The 22,569-nt window shown below is 47.7% G+C and overlaps 1 protein-coding gene across 5 annotated transcripts in view; it reads right to left on the bottom strand.

Moving 5' to 3' along the window:
* LOC119967378 (venom phosphodiesterase 2-like) overlaps positions 1–22,569 on the bottom strand; it is a 192,065-nt gene that overhangs the window by 117,011 nt on the left and 52,485 nt on the right. For all 5 annotated transcript variants that reach the window (XM_038799870.1, XM_038799869.1, XM_038799871.1 and 2 more), the window contains 3 exons: positions 19,367–19,492; positions 13,919–13,979; positions 4,350–4,447 (listed from right to left, as the gene is read on the bottom strand). In XM_038799870.1, coding sequence (XP_038655798.1) covers positions 4,350–4,447; positions 13,919–13,979; positions 19,367–19,492 — 285 coding nt within the window. The remainder of the gene's footprint in view (positions 1–4,349; positions 4,448–13,918; positions 13,980–19,366; positions 19,493–22,569) is intronic.

The raw sequence follows: 22,569 nt of genomic DNA, 5'->3' as shown, positions 1-22,569 counted from the left end.
GAGCATACTGTTTTGGATTTAGTATTGTGTAATGAGATGGGATTAATTAATATCTGGTAGTAAATAATCTTCTACGGAAGAGTGATCATTGCATGTATGAATTTCAAATTCAGTTTGAGGGCAATAAACCTGAATCTCACACTAACGAAGGAAGTTACATAGTCTGAGGATAGATTTGGTTCTAGTGGACTGGGCAGAAATATTAAAAGGTAGGACAGTTGATGATGAACAGTGTCAGATATTTAAGGAGATATTCAATTCCTCCCTAAAAAATATATTCCAGAGAGAAGAAATGATTGTAGGGAGCACGGGTAAATTATGAAAGAAATCTAGGGAAAAATATAAAAAACAGATAGCAAAAGATTCTAAAAGTATATACAAAGAAAGAGAGAAGCCAAAGTCAATGTGGGTCCCTTAGATGTCAAATTGGGAAGTTGTTAATGGAGAACACAGAAATGGCAGAGATACTAAACCAATGTTTTGCCTCAGTTTTTATAGCGGAAGACACGAGATCCATCCCAATAATAACAGGTAATGCAGAGGTTGTGGAAAAGGAGGAACTTAAAACAATGGCCATCACTAGGGCAAAAGTATTGAGCAATCTATTGGGATTAAAGGCAGGCAAATCCCCAGGGCCTGATGGCCTACATCCTAATGTCTTAAAGGAAGTGGTGGCAGAGATAGTGGAGGCATTGATTATAATATTCCAAAATTCTCTGGATTCTGGAAAGGTTCCAGTGGATTGGAAAAATGCTAATGAAATGCCCCAGTTCAAAAAGGGAGGAAGGCAGAAACTAGCAAACTATAGATCAGTGTTCTTCAAAGCCGGGGGGCGCAACCCGCGGGCGGGTGTCGGGAGGGTTGCGGAGCCATTGTCCGCGGCGCTCCCGATCGCGCAAATCCCCACGCAGCAGCCGGCTTTTAATAACCGGCCTTTAAAATGGCCGCGAATATGTAAAAAAAATTCAGCCGCATTGCACATGCGCAGTGCGGCCGCTATTTTTTTTTAAACGGTCTCAGCTTAATCACTCACTTGTGCATGCACAATTTATCATTTCACTTCATTGTTCCTTGATTACCTGGAGTAATTTTAAAAGGTGCAATGAAGTAAATAGTTTATGTGTGTAATGTTCCTGTCTCCATCTATATGAGAATAAAAGGAATGCAAATCATGATTAGTCATACTCATTCTTGCATTACCTTTTTCACAATGGTATTTCCATGCTCACCTATGTACTGTTCCTCTGTAACCATTTTTTATTCATTTATTTTATTCATTTAATTTTTTTTTCATTTAATTTTTTTACAAGTTCTGTAGTGGTTTTTATTCATTTTATTCATTTATTTTATTCATTTTATTTTTTTTACAAGTTCGGGGGGTTTTATGTAATTAAATTTTATGGAAGAAATGCAGAACTTTGGACAGATGGAGAGTCCATACTTTCCGACACCGGAAGGCTTCACCTTCATCCAACAGGTTCCATTGGAGGAGCGTGTACAAGGGCCAAAGGGACCCAAAGCCATTTCCTCCATTTTTATCAGCAGCAAACAAGGTAAAAGAAAATGGTGGATCGCTCAGGTCGGCCGGCGTGGGTCACGAAGGTCAGCCGGTGTGGGTCGCGAAGGCCGGCCAGGTTGGTTCCCGAAGATCGTCCAGGTTGGGTCCCGAAGGTTGGCCGGTTGGTAAAAATGGGTCCCCAGAAAAAAAGTTTGAAGAACATTGCTATAGACCAGTTAGTTTAACGTCTGTTGATATGAAAATGTTGGGAGCCCATTATTCAGTAAGTAGTAACGGAATATTTGGAAAGTCAAAACACAATCCATTGGAGTTAGCATGGTTTTATGAGGGGAAATCATATTTGACTAATTTGCTGGAGTTCTCCGAAGATGTAACATGCAAAGTGGATAAAGGGGTTCTTGTAGTTGGATTGTATTTGGACTTCCAGAAGGCATTTGATAATATGCTGCACAAAAGGTTAATACACAAGGTAAGATCACACCAGATTGGAGGTAACATATTAGCATGGATAGAAGAATGGCTAACCAACAGAAAGCAGAGAGTGGAAATAAATGGGTCTTTTACTGGTTGGCAAGCTGTAACTTGTGGTGTGTCGCAGGTTTCCATCCTACGGCCCCAACTATTTACAATATATATTAATGACATGGATGCAGGGATTGAATATACTATCGCCAAACTTGCAGACAAAACTAATATAGATGGGAAAGAAAGTTTCAATGATTAAGTAAGAAATTTACCAATGAGTATGGATAGTTTAGGCGAGTGGGCCAAAATTTGGCAAATGGAATTTAACCGGAATAAATGTGAGGTCATCCATTTTTATCAGAAGAATAAAAAGGCAAATTATCTGACTGCAGAGAAACCTCAAAATGCTTTGGTGCACAGGCATCTGAGTGGCCTCGTACATGAATTGCAGAACTTAGTATGCCGATGCAGCAGGTAATAAGGAAGGCAAATGGAATTCTCACAATCATTGTTAATGGAATAGAATATAAAAGTAGGGAAGTGGTGTTGCAACTATATAGGGAATGGGTGAGACCACATCTAGATTAATGCGTAGAGTTTTGGTCCCCTTCCTTGAGGAAGGATATAAATGCATTAGAGACAGTTCAGAGAAGGTTCACGAGACTGATTCCAGAAATGAAAGACTTGTCTTCTGAAGAAAGATTGAGCAGTTTAGGCCTATACTCGCTGAAGTTTCGAAGAATGAGAGGAGATCTAATTGAGCTATATAAGATGCTAAGGATTGAAAGGATAGACGCTGAGCAGATGTTTCACCTTGTTGAACATTCTAGAATGAGAGGGCATAGGTTTAGGCTAAGGGGCAGATTTAAAACAGAAATGAGGAGGGATTATTTCACTCAAAAGGTCGTGAATCTGTGGCATTCTCTGCCCCAGAGTGCAGTGGACACTGGAATACTAAACAAATTTAAGGAGGAGATAGATAGGTTTTTAATTAGTAGACATGGGTTTGATTCCAGTCTTGAGTCATTGTCTGTATGGAGCTAGTATGATCTTTCGGTGACTGTGTGGGTTTCGTCCTGGTGTTCTGGTTTCCTCCCACAGTCCAAAGATGTGCAGGTTAGGTGGATTGACCATGCAAAATTGCCCCTTAGTGCCCATAGATGTGTAGATTACATGGGGTTATGGGGTTGTGGTGATGGGGCAGGGAAGTGGGCTTGGGGAGACTGCTCTTTCGGAGAGTCGGTGCAGACACAATGGGCCAAATGGCCTCCTTCTGAACGGGAGGGATTCTATGAATCTATGAAGCGTTATGGGGAGTGGGCAGGAAGGTGGAGATGAGATCAGCCTAGATCGTATTGAGTGGCGGAGAGGCTTGAGGGCCTTAATTGCCTACTCCTGCTCCTAGTTCTTATGTTCTATGTTCCAGGCTGAAGTGGAGGTGGGAGAAATGCTCCATGAATGCCCAGGCCCATCGTGATTTTGAACATCTCAATAAAATCACCGCTTGACCTCTCTTCTCTGAGGAGAACAACACAAGCTTTGCCAATCTATCACCATAACGGAAATTTATCATCCCTAGAGCCACACTCCTACATCTTTCCTACATCCTCCTCAATGCCTTCACATCCTTCTGCCCCGAATTGAACACAAAATTCCAGTTAGGGCCAAACTATAACTCCATTGCTCTTATATTTTTGCACTAAGGTGGGGTTTTCTGCACAACCAGTGTTTCACAGAGGTGGCCCTCCATTGGCTGGCGGCGGGATCTTCTGGTCTTGCCGTTGTTCACCCTGCGGTGGGGTTGCGTCATCAGTGGGACTGACATGAAGGTCCCACTGACATGAACAGCCGATAAGTAAAGGTCTATGATTCCCAAGATACTATCTTCCAGTCTGATAGATTTAAAATATATATATATACTTGGTGCAGTCACGATAATTCATTCCATTTGTTGCCCATTTTCTTGACCATTATTTGGCTTCATTGCAAACACTGTTGAGAGTTTGAGCTATGGGAACCTTTGGAACATTCTGTACATTTTGTCCCTTTTCCAGTTGGCACTGATACACAATAAACATCGGCTTAAAGATTAAAATTAAACATCATCACCATTACAATTCGTTTTTAAGATGTAACTTGTTGTTATTGGCTGCCAGAAAGGTCTATGGACTAATGCATGACCAATAGAATAGCAGGTACATGGAATGGCTATTGAACGATTGCACAATGCAGAGACTTGCAGCAAGAGTACAAATTGAAGCTAATTTGTGGGAAGCAAGGAGCAAGTTTAAGCAATAACTATCAGAATACATTTGCGTAAACAAAAGACAATATATTTGCTCTCCAACCTTTTGATACTACTTACTCAGTTTGTCTATAACAGGCACAGAACTCTTCCACTTCTTCAAATAATCAAATCTGAATCCATCTAATGAAAACAAGATGACAGGCGGCCGAGAATATCTGGAAAAATCAGATTGTTGGAAAGAAATTCAGGTTTAAATTGTTTCTCAGAGAAACAAGTACAAGAAATGAATACTGAAGTTTTTCTCTGATGTATTTATTTATGTATGAAATAACTAACACTACTCTTCCATATCTCATGCACGAATTTAATCGCTCAATGCCATCCTGCACATTGTCAGTTCATGTTAATATCGATCTCCAATACCCAGCATTCGCTTTGCTGCTGTTTCGTGTTAATGTCCCTGTAGTGCTGAGTGTTTCAGCAGAGCTCTCATACTGCACCTGCAAGAGTCTGGAAAGCAGGCAACCTCGCGAGAATATTATGAGCCTCAGACAGATACAAGCAGCCCACATTTGTCTTTATGCTAGGTTCAGGTTGCATTGCTCTGTAAGTGGTCTCTAGTAGTCCTTTTAAATACCGTGGGTTAATCACTCACCATTTTGTACAGTATAGACAAAGTGCACCGTGCCAATTTGTAAACTATGCAAAATAGCAGCTATCTCCTGTGCCATCTTGGTTGTCTGAATTGTTGTGGAATATAGATCATAGAATCCCTACAGTGCAGAAGGAGATCATCCAACTGATTAAGTCTCCACCGACCCTCTGAAAGAGTACCCTCCCCAGTGAAGTTAGATATTATAAAGCACTCTGAAGCAGTTGAGCATACAGTGAATATCACTACAGTTCATGACTTGCCAGAATCAACAGTTAATGTTAAAAAAACAAAGATAAAAATAGAGTAAACTGGAAACTCCCTTGGCTCAGAGTAGATTAAGTAGGAATAATCAGAGTGGAATCGTGATGGACATGGAAGAACCATACGGACTGAACTTCAAAGTCACCAATGCATGCCTCTTAGTTTCATGCTTAATTCAAGAAAAGGGGAGGAGTTGTACAATAATCTTACGAATGACTGTGGTGAAAGTTCAAAGATAGAAATATTTAGTGCTAGTCATGGGTGGTTTGTAAGGTTCGTAAGGGCCACACGGGAGCATAGTGGTTTGCACTGTTACCTCACGACGCCAGGGTCCCAGTTTGATTCCCGGCTTGGGTCACTCCCTGTGCGGAGTCTGCACGTTCTCCCTGTGTCTGCAGGGTTTTCTCCGGGTGCTCAGGTTTCCTCCCACAAGTTTCCTCCTAAAAGACGTGGGGCGCGATTCTCCGCTCCCGCGCAGTATCGTTAATGGGCGGCGTGTCGTGATTCGCCCGGCCCTGCCGCGATTCTCCCACCCGGCGTGGGCAGCGGAGAATCCCGCCCGTGCTGGTATGTAATCTGGACATTCTGAATTCTCCCTCTGTGTACCCGAACAGGAGCCGGGTTGTGGGGCGAGATTCTCCGAACCTGCGTGGCCGGCGGCGGCGTTATTCCCGCTCCCGCCGGGTTTTTAATTCTCTGAGCGGCCAAAAACCGGCGTTGTTCAAATCCCGCCGGCAGCCTCTGAAAACAGCTGGCGCCGGCGGGATGTCATTGATTTTTAACAGACAGACATTCTCCATGCCGGATGGGCCAAATTCCCGCCGACGTGGCCATGGGTCACATCGGCGAAAAACAGAGTAGGTTTAAAACGGCGTCAACCATTGATGATGGTTGACGCCATTCAGTGTCCTAGGGCGAGTGCGGGGGTAGCGGCGTTGGAGAGGGGTGGATTGGGGGGGGGGGGGGTTGCGGCGTTGGGGGGGGGGTTGCGGCGTTGAGGGGGGGTTGCGGCGTTGATGGGGGGGGTTGCGGCGTTGAGGGGGGGGGTTGCGGCGTTGAGGGGGGGTTGCGGCGTTATGGGGAGGGGGGTTGTGGCGTTATGGGGAGGGGGGTTGCGGCGTTATGGGGAGGGGGGTTGCGGCGTTATGGGGAGGGGGGTTGCGGCGTTATGGGGGGTTGCGGCGTTGAGGGGGGGTTGCGGTGTTGAGGGGGGGTTGCGGTGTTGAGGGGGGGGTTGCGGCGTTGGGGGGGTTGCGGAGTTGGGGGGGGGTTGCGGCGTTGAGAGGGGGGGTTGCGGCGTTGAGAGGGGGGGTTGCGGCATTGAGGGGGGGACGACGGTCCGTCACCCCCCCCTCTGCACGCCGCTGCCCCTACCCCAAACCCACCACCCCTACCCCCTCCAACGCCCCTACCCCCTCACCACCCCTACCCCCCTCACCACCCCACCCCTCTCACCACCCATATCCCCCTCCCCACCACCCCTACCCCCCTCCCCACCACCTCTACCCCCCTCCCCACCACCCCTACCCCCCTCCCCTCCACCCCTACCCCCCTCCAACGCCGCCCCCCCCTCTCTCTCAACGGCAGTACCCTTCCCCTCTCTCTCAACGCCGGTACCCCCCCCCCCCTCTCTCTCAATGCCGGTACCCACCCCCCCCCCTCTCTCTCAACGCCGCCACCCACCCCCCCCCTCTCTCTCTCTCAACGCTGGTACCCACCCCCCTCTCCTCTCCTCTCAACGCCGGTACCCCCCCTCTCCTCTCCTCTCAACGCCGGTACCCACCCCCACCTCTCTCTCAACGCCGGTACCCACCCCCCCCCCTCTCTCTCAATGCCGGTACCCACCCCCCCCTCTCTCTCTCAATGCCGGTACCCACCCCCCCCCCACTCTCTCTCAACGCCGGTACCCACCACCCCCCCTCTCTCTCAACGCCGGTGCCCACCCCCCCTTTCCTCTCCTCTCAACGCCGGTACCCGTCCCCTCTCTCTCAACGCTGGTACCCACCCCCCCCTCTCTCTCTCTCTCAACGCCGGTACCCACCCCCCCCCTCTCTCTTTCAACACCGGTACCCACCACCCCCCTTTCTCTCAACGCCGGTACCCACCCCCCTCTCCTCTCAACGCCGGTACCCCCCTGTCTCTCTCAATGCCGGTACCCACCCCACCCCCCCCCCCCTCTCTCTCTCAACGCCGGTACCCACCCCCCCCCTCTCTCTCTCAACGCCGGTACCCACCCCCCCGCCCTCCCCTCTCTCTCAACGCCGGTACCACCCCCCTTCTCTCTCAACGCCGGTACCCACCCCCCCCTCTCTCTCAATGCCGGTACCCACCCCCCCCCCCCTCTCTCTCAACGCCGGTACCCACCCCCCCTCTCTCTCTCAACGCCGGTACCCACCCCCCCCCCCTCCGCTCTCTCAACGCCGGTCCCCTCCCCGCCCCCCCTCTCTCTCAACGCCGGTACCCACCTCCCTCTCCTCTCCTCTCAACGCCGGTACCCGTCCCCTCTCTCTCAACGTGCCACTTCCGCAGCGGGTGTAACTGACGCGTATCGCCTCAGTCCGCTGCTGGCCCTTTCAGGAACGGAGATTAACGGCTTAAAAGAAGGCCCCGACGCCGGAGTCATCCGCACCGCTTTTGCCCGCCGGAAATGGGCGTCACGCAGGTCTTCGGAGAATTTCGCCCGTGGTGACCAGGGGCTTTTCAAAGTAACTTCATTGCAGTGTTAATGTAAGCCTTCTTGTGACAATAAAGATTATTATTTAATATATTATTATAAAAGGTATGCTCACGTGCATAACATTGTTGTAAGTGGGGAACGTTGCCAGTGCCGATGATAATGTTTTAATAGAGGACTCAACTGCTTTAAGTGAAATCATTGAAGTGGGTGGATGGACTCCTCAGCAAGTGTTTATTATGAATAAGACTGGTTTATTCTGGAAAGGGATGGCTCCAGGACATACATTTCAAGAAGGGAACAAAAAGAGTGTATGCCAGCAAAGCAGCAAAGTATCTTCTGACATTGCTGCTTGGTGGAAATGCAGCAGGCTTGTAAAGTGAAGCCAATACTTGTGCACCATTACAAACAGCCAGGGCAATGAAGGGTTATTCAAAGAATAGGCCACCAGATGTATGGAGGGCAAACAAGAAAGTACAGGTAAATTCGAGCAATTTTTGAGCAATGGGTTACATCATATTTTTGTCTAGATGTTAAGGATTATTATTTAGTAAATTCGGGCAGCACGGTGGCGCAGTGGGTAACACGCTGCCTCACGGCGCCGAGGTTCCGGGTTCGATTCTGGGTCACTGTCCATGTGGAGTTTGCATATTCTCCCCGTGTTGGCGTGGGTTTTGTCCCCACAACCCAAAGATGTGCAGGGTAGGTGGATTGCCCACATTAAATGATCTCTTAATTGGGTAAATTAATTGGGTACTCTAAATTTATTTTTAAAAATTATCCTGCCAAAGAAAAATTAATGTTCCTTCTCAACGGTGCTCCTGGCCATCTGACGGCTCTTGATCATCTCAGTCCAAGTGATCATCCTACCACTAAACGTCTCTCCATTTTGCAGCCTGTGGATCAAGGGGCAAGCGTCAAGCATATTGCCACAGGATAACCTTTGGGCAGGCCACAAGGCAACAGGAGATGATGATGCTCCTGCGCTAAGGCGATCTTGGAAGAACTGTAACATTGAAAACATCTGTGTGGAATGGAATGAGGTTACCTCATCCAATACGAATGGTGCATGGACAAAGTTATGGGGAGAATGTGTTAGAACCAAAGACAATGTGCAGCCTATCGAGAAAATGCAAGACAATAGTAGAAATGGGCAAGAAAATTGGATTGGATGAGTTAAACTTTTCTCTGCAAAGGTGTATTCACCGAGAACCTGAAAGAAACGGAATAACAGAGGCATAGAGAGGAAGGCTGATGAGCAAGAAGCAGAGCCAACCAAAACATTTAGCTCAAAATCACTTAGTGATGCCTTGAAAAACCTTGAAGATGCAATGACCTGATAGAAGATGCATTTGTGGAGGTGGTGGCCCTGTGGTATTGTCGCTGGATTAGTAATCCAGAGACCCAGTGTAATGATCTGGGGACCTGGGTTCGAATCCCACCATGGCAGATGGTGGAATTTAAATTCAATAAATGAATCGGACTTAAAAGTCTAAGGATGACCATTGTCGTAAAGGCCCATCTGGTTCACGATGGCCTTTAGGGAAGAAAATCTGCCATACTTACCTGATCTGGCCTATATGTGACTCCAAACTCACAGTAATGTATTTGACTCTTAAATGTCCTCTGAAACTCAGTTTCATTCAACCGCTACAAAAACACAAAAAAGGAATGAAACCGACAGGACCACCCAGCATCGAACCAGAAACGATGATGGCAAAGACAGCCCTGTCCACTCTGCAAGGTCCTCCTTACTAACATCTGGGGGTTTGTGCCAAAGTTGGGAGGGCTGTCTCACAGACTAGTTAAGCAACAGCCTGAGTATAGGCATACTCACAGAATCATATCTTGTGGAGACAAAGTCCCGTCTTCACATTGAGGATATCCTCCATCGTGTTATGTGGCACTACCTCGGTGCTAAATGGGATAGACTTTGGTCAGATCTAGTAAGTTAAGACTGGGCATCCATGAGGCGCTGTGGGCCATCAGCAGCACCAGACTTGTATCCAACCACAATCTGCAATCTCATGGCCCGGCATATCCCTCACTCTACCATTACCACTAAGCCAGGGGATCAACGCTAGTTCAATGAAGAATGCAGGAGTGCATGCCAGGAGCAACACCCGGCATACCTAAAAATGAGGTGTTAACCTGGTGAAGCTACTACATAGGGATACTTGTGTGCCAAACAGTATAAACAGCAAGTAATAGACAGAGCTAAGCAATTCCACAACAAACGCATCAGATTTAAGCTCTGTAGTCCTGCCACATCCAGCCGTGAATGGTGGTGGATAATTAAACAACTCGCTGGAGAAGGAGACTCCACAAACATTCCCATCCTCAATGATAGAGGTGCCCGGCACATCTGTGCAAAAGACAAGACTGAGGCATGCGGAACAATCTTCAGCCAGAAATGCTGAGTGGATGATCCATCTCAGTCTCCTCCAGAGGTCCCCAGCATCACAGATGTCAGTCTTCAGCCAATAAGATTCACTCCACGTGATGTCAAGAAACGGCTGAAGGCATTGGATATTGCAACGGCTATGAGCCCTGACAATATTCTGGCAATAGAAGACTTGTGCTCCAGAACTTTTGCACCCCTAGCCAAGCTGTTCCAGTACAGCTATAACACTGGCATCTACCCGGCAATGTGGAAAATTGCCCAGGTGTGTCATATACACAAGAAACAGGACAAATCCAACCCAGCCAATTCTGTTCTGTGTTCTGTGCTGCACTGTTCTATGAATTCCCGTATCAGCCTCCCCGAACAGGGGCCGGAATGTGGCGACTAGGGGCTTTTCACAGTAACTTCATTTGAAGCCTACTTGTGACAATAAGTGATTTTCATTTCATTTCATTTTCATTTCTGAAGGGCAACGAGGGATGGGCATTAAATTCTGGTCAACCAGCGATGCCCACATCCCTTGAATGAATTTTTTAAAAATGCCAAGAATGAACAGAAGTACCAACAATGCAGCTAGCTGATGCTGGGAGCTCGAGAGGAAAGAAAAAAGAAACAGTGAAGCTGTCACCCAGAATATTCTTTAAAAGCTCTTATAATGATGCTGCGAAGATTCCTACTAATACTCCTCAAAAAACTCTTCTAATAGCCCTCCCAAACAATCCTCCCAACATCCATTAGTTACGGGAGTCCTGGCTGATGCTTACTCTCACTAACTGAGCAACACTGAGGTAAAATGAATCACTTCTCCCCAAACTGTGATCTGATAGGTATGACCAGGAATTGAGCTATTTAATTTTCCCTTTTTTTTTAAATGTAGAGTACCCAATTAATTTTTCCAATTAAGGGGCAATTTAACGTGGCCAATCCACCTACCATACACATCTTTGGGTTGTGGGGGCGAGACCTACGCAAAGACGAGGACAATGTGCAAACTCCACACAGACAGTGACCCAGAGCCGGGATTGAACCTGGGACCTCGGTGCCGTGAGGCTGCAGTGCTAACCACTGTACCACCGTGCTGCCCTTTCATTTTTCCTTTTAATTCTTTCTGGGTGATCCTTAGACCAGATTCTCTGGGTGGTGGAGCGTCCCGTTCCACCAGAAAAGTCACCTTAAAACTCATGTCTACTCCGGGAGGCTGCGCTCAAGCTATTAAATGCTCTGGGAAGCATTAATTGACTCGAGGTAGGCTTTGTGCCCCGAACTGAGGAGAAAGTCCTACCTCGGAGTGCTGCCAGCCAATATGTTTGGCCATAAGTCAGAGGAGCAGAATTAGGCCACTTGGCCCATCAAGTCTGCTCTGCCATTCAATCATGGCTGATATGTTTCTCATCCCCATTCTCCTGCCTTCTACTCATAACCCCTGATCCCCTTATTAATCAAGAACCTATCTAACTCTGTCACCACTAAGTAGTAGTACATGTATTAGGGTAAGGCCCATATAGTAGAGGTACATGGGTAAATCCTTGCCAGCTGCCTCCGCCCAGTAGGTGGCGTATAAATGTGTGTGCTCGCCGGCGCTGCAGCCATTCTGGTTCCAGCTACAGGAGGCACCACATCTTTGCTCAATAAAGCCTCGATTATTCCACTGCTCTCGTCTTTGTGGTAATTGATAGTGCATCACTCTGTCTTAAAGACACTCAGTGAATTAGCCTCCACGGTCTTCTGAGGTATGGATTCACCACCCTCTCTGTCCTCCACACCTCTGTCTTAAATGGTATTGTACAGGACCCTTCGTGCCTGCAAAGCTCCTTTGTTTGAGATTGTGTCCTCTGGTTCTAGTTTTTCCTACAGTGGAAACATCCTCTCCATGTCCACTGTATCCAGGCCTCGCAGTATCTTGTAAGTTTCAATAAGATCCTGCCTCATCTTTCTAAACTCCAACAAGTACAGACCCAGGGTCCTCAATCGTTCCTCATATGACAAGCTTTTCATTCCAGGGATCATTCTTGTAAACCTCCTCTTGACCATTTCCAAGGCCAGCACATCATTCCTTAGATACGGGGCCTAACACTGCTAATGGGGTCTGACCAAAGCCTTATCACCCTCAGAAGTAGATCCCTGGCCCTGTATTCTAGCCCTCTCAACATGAATGCTCACATTGCATTTCCCTTCCTAACTGCCGACTCTCGTCCCAGCAGTGCCAGCAAGAACTGTGGCCACAACAGGAACTGCAACAGTCCCGAAAGAAGAACCAGCAGCCAGAGAACTAAAGTTGGGGGTGTCTCAGCATGGCCAGGATCGGAGACCCAGGGGTGAGTGGGGCATGAGGCAAGGGGTGTGCTGGCCGTTAGGATATCTGGGTTGTTGGTTGGGGCAGTCCTTGTGGGAAGAACTTCCTTTCATAAAAGGGAGCCCATGAAGGAAACACTCTCCCTTTCCTTTCCTGCCCAAGGAACTTGCAGGATTACCTATTTTGCCCATCGCTGACCTCTTCCCACATGTGGAAATTTGCAGCCGGGCAGGAAATGATCCTTAAGTGGACATTAATTGGCTTCTTCAGGGCTTCAATTGGCACAAGGGCAAACAAAATACCTGAGGTTTGTGCACTGCCCATTAAATTGCAGACAGGTAGGTGGCAGGAAAGGAACCTATGGAATTTTACAGGCCCCTTCGCGCCTGCAACCCTGTTAGCAGGGACATTAAAATTCCGCGTACAATTGAGCAGTCATAGGTCAAGATAAGAGAAGTATAAGAATCATTCATCCTCCTCTCCCTCTCTCTCTCTCTCTGCATTGGGCAGTAATTAATCTCTCCATAGCATCTTCCTTAATGGCCCAGCCAAGATATTGTGTAAGATTCTTCACTGCCTCGTGCCGTATTCGCATTTGCCCTTGGGGGCGGAGAACCGACATTTACGCCCACATCGGGCCGGGCACCACTCCCGCGATTCTCCGGTCCCCAGATAATCGCTCGCCCGTGAATTACGCCGCGTGGCTGGGGGGGGGGGGGGGTCATTGCCAGAGGCCCTCCCAGCGATACTCTGGTCCCGACCGGCTGAGTTCCTGACGCCGTGGTCAGGTCGGGACTTGTGCACGGTGGCTGCGGACTCAGTCCACGGCCGCCCTGGTGGGGGGCAGGGATATCAAGCACAGGCGGTGGGGGGGGGGGGGGGGGGGGGGGGGGGGCCTTATGGGCCACCGGGGCAGCAATCAGGTAGGTCAGATGAAGCGATGCTGGGCTGATCGGTGGGACCTTGTTTCTTGGTCCTGGTCCGTGGTCCAAGTCCGCCATCACGCTCGGCGTGGCCCCTGGAGGCCGCCGCTCTGCGCCTGCGCGGTCTCGAAACCGGACGTAGCCCACATCCACAGCTAAAGCCGCGAGAATCACTCCGGGTCCCTGCCAGCCCCCTGAAGGTAAATGAATTGCTCTATATGTTTTTCAGGAAAGTCTGGAGTGAAACGCCAGCGTTTTTACTCCGGTGTGGGGACAAAGCCCCATTTTTGGAGAAATCAGCCCATTGAGTTCAGCACCTAAGCCTTGAGGCAGGCCATCAAAATATGCATGTACTGCAAGATAGAGATAGCCAAACTTATAAAATGTTTGTCATTAGATTGCTCCCAATCAGGCTTCATGAGCTCCATATAAATTGACCTCCAATATTTAATCTGTCAGAGATGTACGAGTCCTACCCTTCTGGACACTGGGGTGTGTCAACATCTTCACAGTCATCCTGCAGCCAGCTTTTTTCACCTATGAAAAAATATATAAAAGTAAACAATTTAGGAGATTCCATGAATGCATTTCTGAAAATAAGATCTTTCTCAGACAAACATATCTCTGCACTATTAAGCTCCAAATAGTCCCTGATCATTATTGAAATAGAATCACTTCAGTTTAACCATTATGGTAAAAATTATATTATATGTATTCACTGATACATGACAGGATGTTTGAGATAGCGATTAGAAAGAATACTCTAATTTAAAAAATATTTCAATCTTGCCATCAAATATCACAGTGTATCCATTGTCCTTTCACAGAACGGGGATATCTGACTTGTCTCCTCATCTAATCTACTGCCGATTAACTTTCCACCTACTGCTGAAGCAGGAAGAAGATCGCAACATTGTTTTAAAACAAGGTGATAGCATCAGCGTATTTACAACAATTATTTCTGTGCAGATTTACAGAAATAATTATTCCATGGAATTACTTAAGCTGGAATTCTGAAAACACTTTATAGGGTGGAATCTTCCGAGAAAAATGACAAAGAGACATTTCCGGCATGAAATTCAGCGTGATTCCCGCCAACCCTGGCAACATAATCCATAGTGTAATCTGTAGGCACTTCCAAAATAGAATTCCCCACCTGAGAAACATCACAGGGTCTGAATCCAACCCCCCCCCCCCCCCCCCCCCCCCCCGAGATCATCTGAACTCTTCATTTAACGGCTCCACAGCATTTGCTGCCATTCTAGCCAGGAGGATGCCAATGGGGAAACCTTCTCCTTGATTCTCGGAGGGGTCCCTCACCCATATGCTGAACCCTGTGATGGAGAGGTGGGCAACAATATACCCGTGGGCTGGCAGGAGACCCTCTAGCAAGGTGACAAATCCCACCTGGGAGATGGTCGCAGCACTGGGCAGTGCCAGCAGTCTGTACAAGAGGGCAGTGCCACAAAAATATTAACGACCTACTCCATTCTGCTAGGGTAGGTCTCTTTTCTGTACTTCACCTAAAAACTCCTTGGAATGTCGTCTTAATCCCACATACTGCACCTTGCAGGGCCCCAGCTTCCAATCACCCACCAGCTTCCTCACACTCCCCTGGTACTCATCATCAGAACTCCTCCATCCATACATGCAATGCCCAAACATGGCAGGAATCATCAACATCTGACCCAACAGGCGACCAGCTCACATCATCCCCATTTGTGTTCCCAAAGGAAAAGCTCGCCCACAACCACCGCGAGTGAGAGAAGACGGGCGGTGGGATGTCTGGGAGCAGGGAGCCCTGGAGCTTGCAAGGGATGAGCAGGAGCAGGCCTATGCTGAGTGAGGTGGACATGTGAGAGAAAGATGACCAAACTCAAGTGAGTTCTGTGTACCTTAAATGCTTGACCAGGCCATATACTAAAACCACCTTCCTTGCTTTGCAGGGACATCACCCAAACAGCCTGGCCTGTCCACTAGCAATGTCCCACCGCCCACCCTCAATAGGACTCTGGTGGAGATGCCAGAGGAGGTCACCGAAGATGAATCACAGCTAACACCCACACCACCCACCATTGCAGAGACACACATCCGAGGGGTGTCCGTAGCCGGCAGGCCTCTGGGTCACTACCTGGTGAGCACCACACAGCTATTGATGCACATCAGGTGGAGGGAGGAATCTCCCAGGAATCAGACAATCGGAGGTCTGCTCGATTCCAGGACTCGATCTCCTTGTTGCTAAAGAAGGATAAGGATTTGACAGAGTGTGGGTCGCATGGGTCCATATTACTCTTGAATGTGGGTGTGAAGGTGTTGGCGGGTAGGTTGGAGGAGTGTCTCCCAATGGTGATAGGGGAAGATCAGACAGTATTTGTGAAAGGGAGGCAGCTCTTTTTGAATATTAGGAGCATATTCAATGTAGTTATGGCACCGGCAAAGGGGAGGGAGACAGATATTGTGGTGGCGCTGTACACCGAGAAGGTGTTTGACCAGGTAGAGTGAGAGTATTTGATGGCTGTATTAGAGCGGTTTCGGATTGGGCCGCGAATTGTGGAGTGGGTACTGTCGTGTGAGTGTCCCTTTAAGAAATGTATTTGCCTTATCACATAATAATAATCTTTATTGTCACAAGTAAGCATACATTAACACTGCGATGAAGTTACTGTGAAAAGCCCCTCATCGCCACACTCCGGCGCCTGTTCAGGTCCACAGCGGGAGAATTCAGAAAATCCAATTCATTTAGCTGCACGTCTTTCGGGACTTGTGGGAGGAAACTGGAGCACCCGAAGGAAACCCACGCAGACACGGGGAGAACGTACAGACTCCACACAGACAATGACCCAAACCAGGAATTGAACCTGGGACCTGGAGCGGTGAAGCAACAGTGTTACCCATTGTGCTACCATGCCACCCGTGGCTTCAGTGATGTCATTGTGTGGGTGGAGCTGGGCTGTTGCTCTGTAAGTGGATCTGGGAGTTTTTACTTTTGCTTTGAATTTGGACTGGTTTGAACTGGTTGAAAGTAGTGTCTCTCTATCTTCATTTTAAAAGCTGTTTCCAGACTGCTTGAAAACTTAAATGAGATAATTGCTTTCTGGAAGGAGTTCAAACCTGTTGTTTGTAAAGGGGAACTGAGTATCATGAGTAAGTCTTATACCAGTAAGAATGCCGGGTGCTGGGCCACACCTTTGAAAAGGGGTTTCTGGTTTCACTTGGATTTTGTTATTGAATTGGAACAGTTAAGGGGGAATTCATTAAGGGTTATATATAGATTACTGTAGCTGTGTGGGGTCCTTATGTTTGTAGTTGATAAAAATTCTTACTGTTTGTGTTTGTACAAATGTTAACTAAATTCATAGAATGAAGCTTGTTTTTTGATTAGAAGCAACTAAGAACTCTGTTGAATAACAACTGAAAGGCAGGCTCTTGTGCTCCTCCAAGCCACATTCAATAAACGGCTGTAGGTCAGGTGAACTCCATAATATACTTTGGAGTTTTCTAAACCCTGGCCCATAACAGTACGATAACAATGCAGGGAGCTGAGGACGAGTGTCCGCATGAATAGTACGGGTTCAGGGTATTTTGCTCTACACCGAGGGACTGTGTCCCCCCTGTTGCTTGCGCTTGCGATTGGGCCTTTGGCCATTGCGTTGCAGAGTTCGGGGATGTGGCTGGGGATAGAGCGGATGGGGGGTAGAACTTAGGGTATCTTTGTACGCAGACGATTTGTTGTTGTACATGTCGGAACCAAGTGCGTCGATGGGAGGTATAATGAAGTTGCTCCGAGTGCTTGGGTCTTTTTCAGGGTATCAGTTAAATTTGGACAAAAACAAATATTTTGTTGTGTCCCGACCGGGGGTGAAGGCGGGGGTGGGGAAGGGGCTGCCATTACGTAGGGCAGTGACCCACTTAAGATACTTGGGAGTGCAGATGGCACAGAATTGGGGGGAGCTCCGTAGCTATAATCTTACTAGTTTGGTGGGGAGGGTGAAAGCGGACTTGACACGGTGGGAGGATCTTCCATTGTCGTTGGCGAATCGGGTACAGGCAATAAGATGAATGTGTTGGTGTGGTTTTTGTTTATTTTTCAGTGCCTGCAAATATTTTTGCCAAAGGTGTTTTTTAAGGAGGTGGAGGGGATGAATACCTCATTTATTTGGGGGAGGGGGGAAGGTAGCTAGGATTAGGAAGGTGGTGTTACAGAGAGGACGGCAGTCGGGCGGGGGGGGGGGGGGGGGGGGGGGGGGGGGGGGGTTGGGTCTCCCGAACTTACTGTATTATTACTGGGCGGGGAATGCTGAAAAGGTGAGGAGCTGGATCAGAGGGGGATACTCCCAGTGGGTTAGAATGGAGGAGAGTCTGTGTAGGGGGTCAGGTTTGAGGGCACTGGCAACAGCGCTGCTCCCGATGGCCCCAGGAAAATATTCGGGGAGTCCGGTGGTAGTGGCAACGTTGAAGATCTGGAGGCAGTTGTGCCAGCACTTTAAGTTGTGGGCGAAGTCAAGGGAAATTCCAATTTGGGGGAACCATGGGTTTGAGCCATGGAAGTGGGATGGGGTATTTCGGAGGTTACAGGAGAGGGGAGTTCGGGTATCTATTTCTGGGGGGCTGGTTTGCGAGGCTGGAGGAGCTCAGGGAAAAATATGGTTTGGATCAGGGGGAGATGTTTAGATATATGCAGGTCCAAGACTTCGCCAGGAAGGAGGTACAGAGCTTTCCAGTGGCGTCGGTCCCCACATTGTTGGAAGAGGTACTGACGACAGGGGGAATGGAGAATGGTGTGGTGTTGGAGATGTATGGGGTGATTCTGAGGAAGGACAAGGTATTGTTGGAGGGGATTAAGGCGAAGTGGGAGGAAGAGTTTGGGGAGGGCATGGATGAGGGGTTGTGATGTGAGGTGCCCCGGAGGGTGAATGCCTCAACTTTGTGCACGAGGTTGGGGCTGCTACAGTTGAAGGTGGTGTATAGAACGAGGATGAGTAGACACTTTGGGTCGGGGGGAGGGGGTGTTGGAGGATGTTTGTGAACGTTGCGGAGTGGCCCTGTAAATCACCTTCATATGTTTTGGTCCTGTCCAAAACTGGAGGGGTATTGGACGGAAGTCTTCAAGGTAATCTCGCAGGTGGTGCACATGAGGTTAGAACCAGGTCCCTTAGAAGCCATATTCGGGGTGTCGGACCAGCCGGGTTGAAGGCGGGTGCGGAGACAAGTGACTTAGCATTCACCTCGCTGATTACCCAAAGGCAAGTCCTGATAGGGTGGAGGTCAGCGTCTCCGCTCTGTGCTTCAGCGTGGCGTGGGGACCTGCTGGAGTTCTTAATGCTTGAGAAAGTGAAGTTTGAGTTGAGGGGTAGAATGGAAGGGTTCTACAACTAATAAACTTTGTTTATCATGCTTTTTCAAGAATTGGTTGACATCGAACATGAGGCAGGGAGGGGGGTTGGGAAAGTAGTTTTTTGGTGATTGTGTATGGTATGATGGTGGATTTTTGATTCTTTTTATTTCGGGTTCTGTATTTAAAATGTTGGGTGCTGTTTGGGCGTGGGTGGGATAAAGGGATTGTTGGCCAGGGGATTGCCATTGTATTTGTTATTGATGATTATTTGTTGGTGGGTGTATATTCGATAAAAATATGAAAAAGGAGGGAAATAAAAATATTTTTTTTGAAAAAGTATGGCGCCCAATACGGGATACATCTGGAAATCAATTCAGAAGTGAGATTTAGTGGAACAAGGACTGATAGATAACTAGTAATTTCTTGAGGAAGGTACATATCAAACAATTGTTTTAATATTTGAGAAGCTTGAACACAGAGTATATGCATTTAACATTAACACGAGTTGAAATTGCAAGGGTGCGTTTAGTTCATTTCCTTTAATTTAGTTTACTTTCGTTCTAAAGTCATGATATATCAAGGACATTACCTTTGCAGATACTGTTGTAATTAGTGCAGCAATCTTTATTCTGACTGCAATCATCAGAGCATGAGCAGCCATTTTCTGTCAAGCGCCTCTCACCACAACGCAATGTAGTACACGTCCAGGGATCATCTAAAACAAATCATCAAGAAATTCAGAACATATGAACCTATTCCACAACTGAATCCAATTTTGCTCACCACAATTCATAGTGGAGCGGTCTCATGATGCTGCAAGTTGTGACATAACAGCAGCCTATATTTATACGGCACCTTTGACGTAATGAAACATCCCAAGGTGCTTCACAGGAACATTATCGGACACAGGATGACACTGAGGCACATAAGGAGATATTAGGTCGGAGGACTAAAAGCTTGGTCAAAGAAGTACGTTTCAAGACATGACATAATGGGGGGGAAGTGAGACAGAAAGGCAGAGAGATATAGGGTGAGCATTCCTGAGTTTGGGGTCGAGACAACTGAAGCACAGTCACCAACAGTGGAGAAATCCCAATTGGGAATGCACAAGAGGCCAGAATTAGAGGAACACAGTTATCAAAAGGGGTTGTGCAGTTTGAAGAGATTACAAGGAGTGGTGAGGTCTTTAAGGGATTTGAAAACAATGATGACATTTTATCCCAGGTAAATGCATTTGAATCCAGTCAGGTTGATGGAAGAAATACTCCCCCAAATGGCACAATGAATATTTGCTGATCTACTCAAGGCCAGGCAGCATCATGGTCAGACGGGGAAGGGGTAGTAGATGCCACTGTAATTTCGCTCTCTATCTCCAATTTAGGAGGAAATAAAATTTCACCCACTACAAGCGGTGGATTTTTCTGCAAATTGAAGTGAGCTGTTCAACCATTCAATAATTGCTGCCAAAATAAAGTAAATATGTGTAGGCTTTGGCAAAGGAGTTCAGGTCAACAGAAAGGGGAAAAAAATAAGTTGGGAGTAGGTGGATAAACATTGCTCTGAACAGTAAGGCTCCCACATCTGAAACACAACCCAAGTTCCATTGGATCCAAAATACTTTAATAATAATCTTTATTGTCACAAGTAGGCTTACATTAACACTGCAATGAAGTTACTGTGAAAAGCCCCTAGTTGCCACATTCCGGCGCCTGTTCAAGTACACAGAGGGAGAATTCCGAATGTCGAAATTACCTTACAGCACGTCTCTTTGGCTTGTGGGAGAAAACCAGAGCAACCGAAGGAAACCCACGCAGACACAGAGAGAACGTGCAGACTCCGCAAGCTAGGAATCAAACCTGGGACCCTGGGGCTGTGAAGCAACAGTGCTAACCACTGTGCTATCGTGCCACTTTTTGGTGCTTTTCCAGAGGCCACAGGACGGTGACTATGGGAAAGAAAATCAGTTGGATTGGTTGAGTTTGTTTTTCATTTACGAGATGTGGGTGTCGCTGGTTAGGCCAGTATTTATTGCCCATTCCTAGTTGCCCTTCAAAAGGGCAGCACGGTAGCACAGTTGTTAGCACTGTTGCTTGACAGTACAAGGGTCCCGGATTCAATTCCCACTTGGGTCATTGTCTGTGCGGAGTCTGCACGTTCTCCTCGTGTCTGCATGGGTTTCCTCCGGGTTCTCCGGTTTCCTCCCACAGTCCAAAGCTGTGCAGGTCAGGTGAATTGGGCATTCTGAATTCTCCCTCTGTTTACCCGAACAGGCACCGGACTGTGGTGACTAGGAGATTTTCACAGTAACTTCATTGCAGTGTTAATGTAAGCCGACTTGTGACAATAATAAAAAAAGATTTAAAAATGAAAAAGGTGGTGGTGAGTTGCCTTCTAGAACCGCTGCAGTCCTTGAGGTGTAGGTGCACCCTCTCTGCTATTAAGGAGAGGTTACAGGATGTTGCCCATCGGCAATGAAGGAGCAACGATATATTTCCAGGTCAGGATGGTGAGTGACTTGGAGAGGAACCTCCAGGTGGAGGGGTTCCCAGGTATCTGCTGCTCTTGTCTTTCTAGGTGGTAGTGGTCATGGGTTTGGAAGGTGTTGTCTAAGGAACCTTGGTGAGTTACTGCACTGCATCTTGTAGATGGTACACATGGCTGCCACTGCTCGTCGGTGGAGAGTTTGAATGTTTGTGGAAGGAGGAGCAGGCTGCTTTGTCCTGGATGGTGTTGATCTTCTTGAGTGATATTGGACCTACACTCATCCAAGTGGAGAGTATTACATTACACTCCTGACTTGTGCCTTGTAAATGATGGGCAGGAGGTGAGTTACTCACCATACGATTCCTAGCCTTTGACATGCGCTGATAGCCACAGTATTATTATGGATGGTACCATTCACTTTCTGATCAATGGTAACCCCCAGGATGTTTGGGGCAGCAGGGTAGCATGGTGGTTAGCATAAATGCTTCACAGCTCCAGGGTCCCAGGTTCGATTCCCGGCTGGGTCACTATCTGTGTGGAGTCTGCACGTCCTCCCCCTGTGTGCGTGGGTTTCCTCCGGGTGCTCCGGTTTCCTCCTGCAGTCCAAAGATGTGCGGGTTAGGTGGATTGGCCATGCTAAATTGCCCGTAGTGTCCTAAAAAAAGTAAGGTTAAGGGGGGGGGTTGTTGGGTTACGGGTATAGGGTGGATACGTGGGTTTGAGTAGGGTGATCATGGCTCGGCACAACATTGAGGGCCGAAGGGCCTGTTCTGTGCTGTACTGTTCTATGTTCTATGTTGATTGTGGGGGATTCAGCAAAGCTAATGCCATTGAACATCAAAGGGCTGTGGTTAGATCCTCTCTTGTAGGAGATGGTCATTGCCTGGCACTTGTGTGGCATGAATATATTTGCTGCTTGTCAGCCCGAGCCTGGATATTCTGCAGGTCTTGCTGCATTTGGTCATGGACTGCTTCATTATCTGAGGAGTGCTGAACGTTGTGCCGTCATCCGCAAACATCCCCAATTCTGACCTTATGCTGGAAGGGAGGTCATTGATGAAGTATCTGATTATGGTTGGGTCAAGTGGGGATTGTTGTCTTCTAATGTGGCAGCAGTGAGGCTTCATCTACATCTTTCAATCCCCATGCCTGTCTTGGCCATCCCTCATAGACTTTGGATGAGGAAATTTCATCCACACGCAAAAACAAGCATGCAAGGAGTAACGTCCATGCCTGACTAAGACAGAAATACTGGGTGAATTCTCAGCCTCCCCAGACGCGTGTTTCTCAGCGGCAGGCTGTTCGGCG

The sequence above is a fragment of the Scyliorhinus canicula genome, chromosome 6 (genome assembly GCF_902713615.1).
Source record: "Scyliorhinus canicula chromosome 6, sScyCan1.1, whole genome shotgun sequence".
Lineage (NCBI taxonomy): Eukaryota > Metazoa > Chordata > Chondrichthyes > Carcharhiniformes > Scyliorhinidae > Scyliorhinus > Scyliorhinus canicula.
The sequence above is the reverse complement of the archived record's forward strand: the minus strand, read 5'-3'. Positions and strand labels throughout refer to the sequence as shown.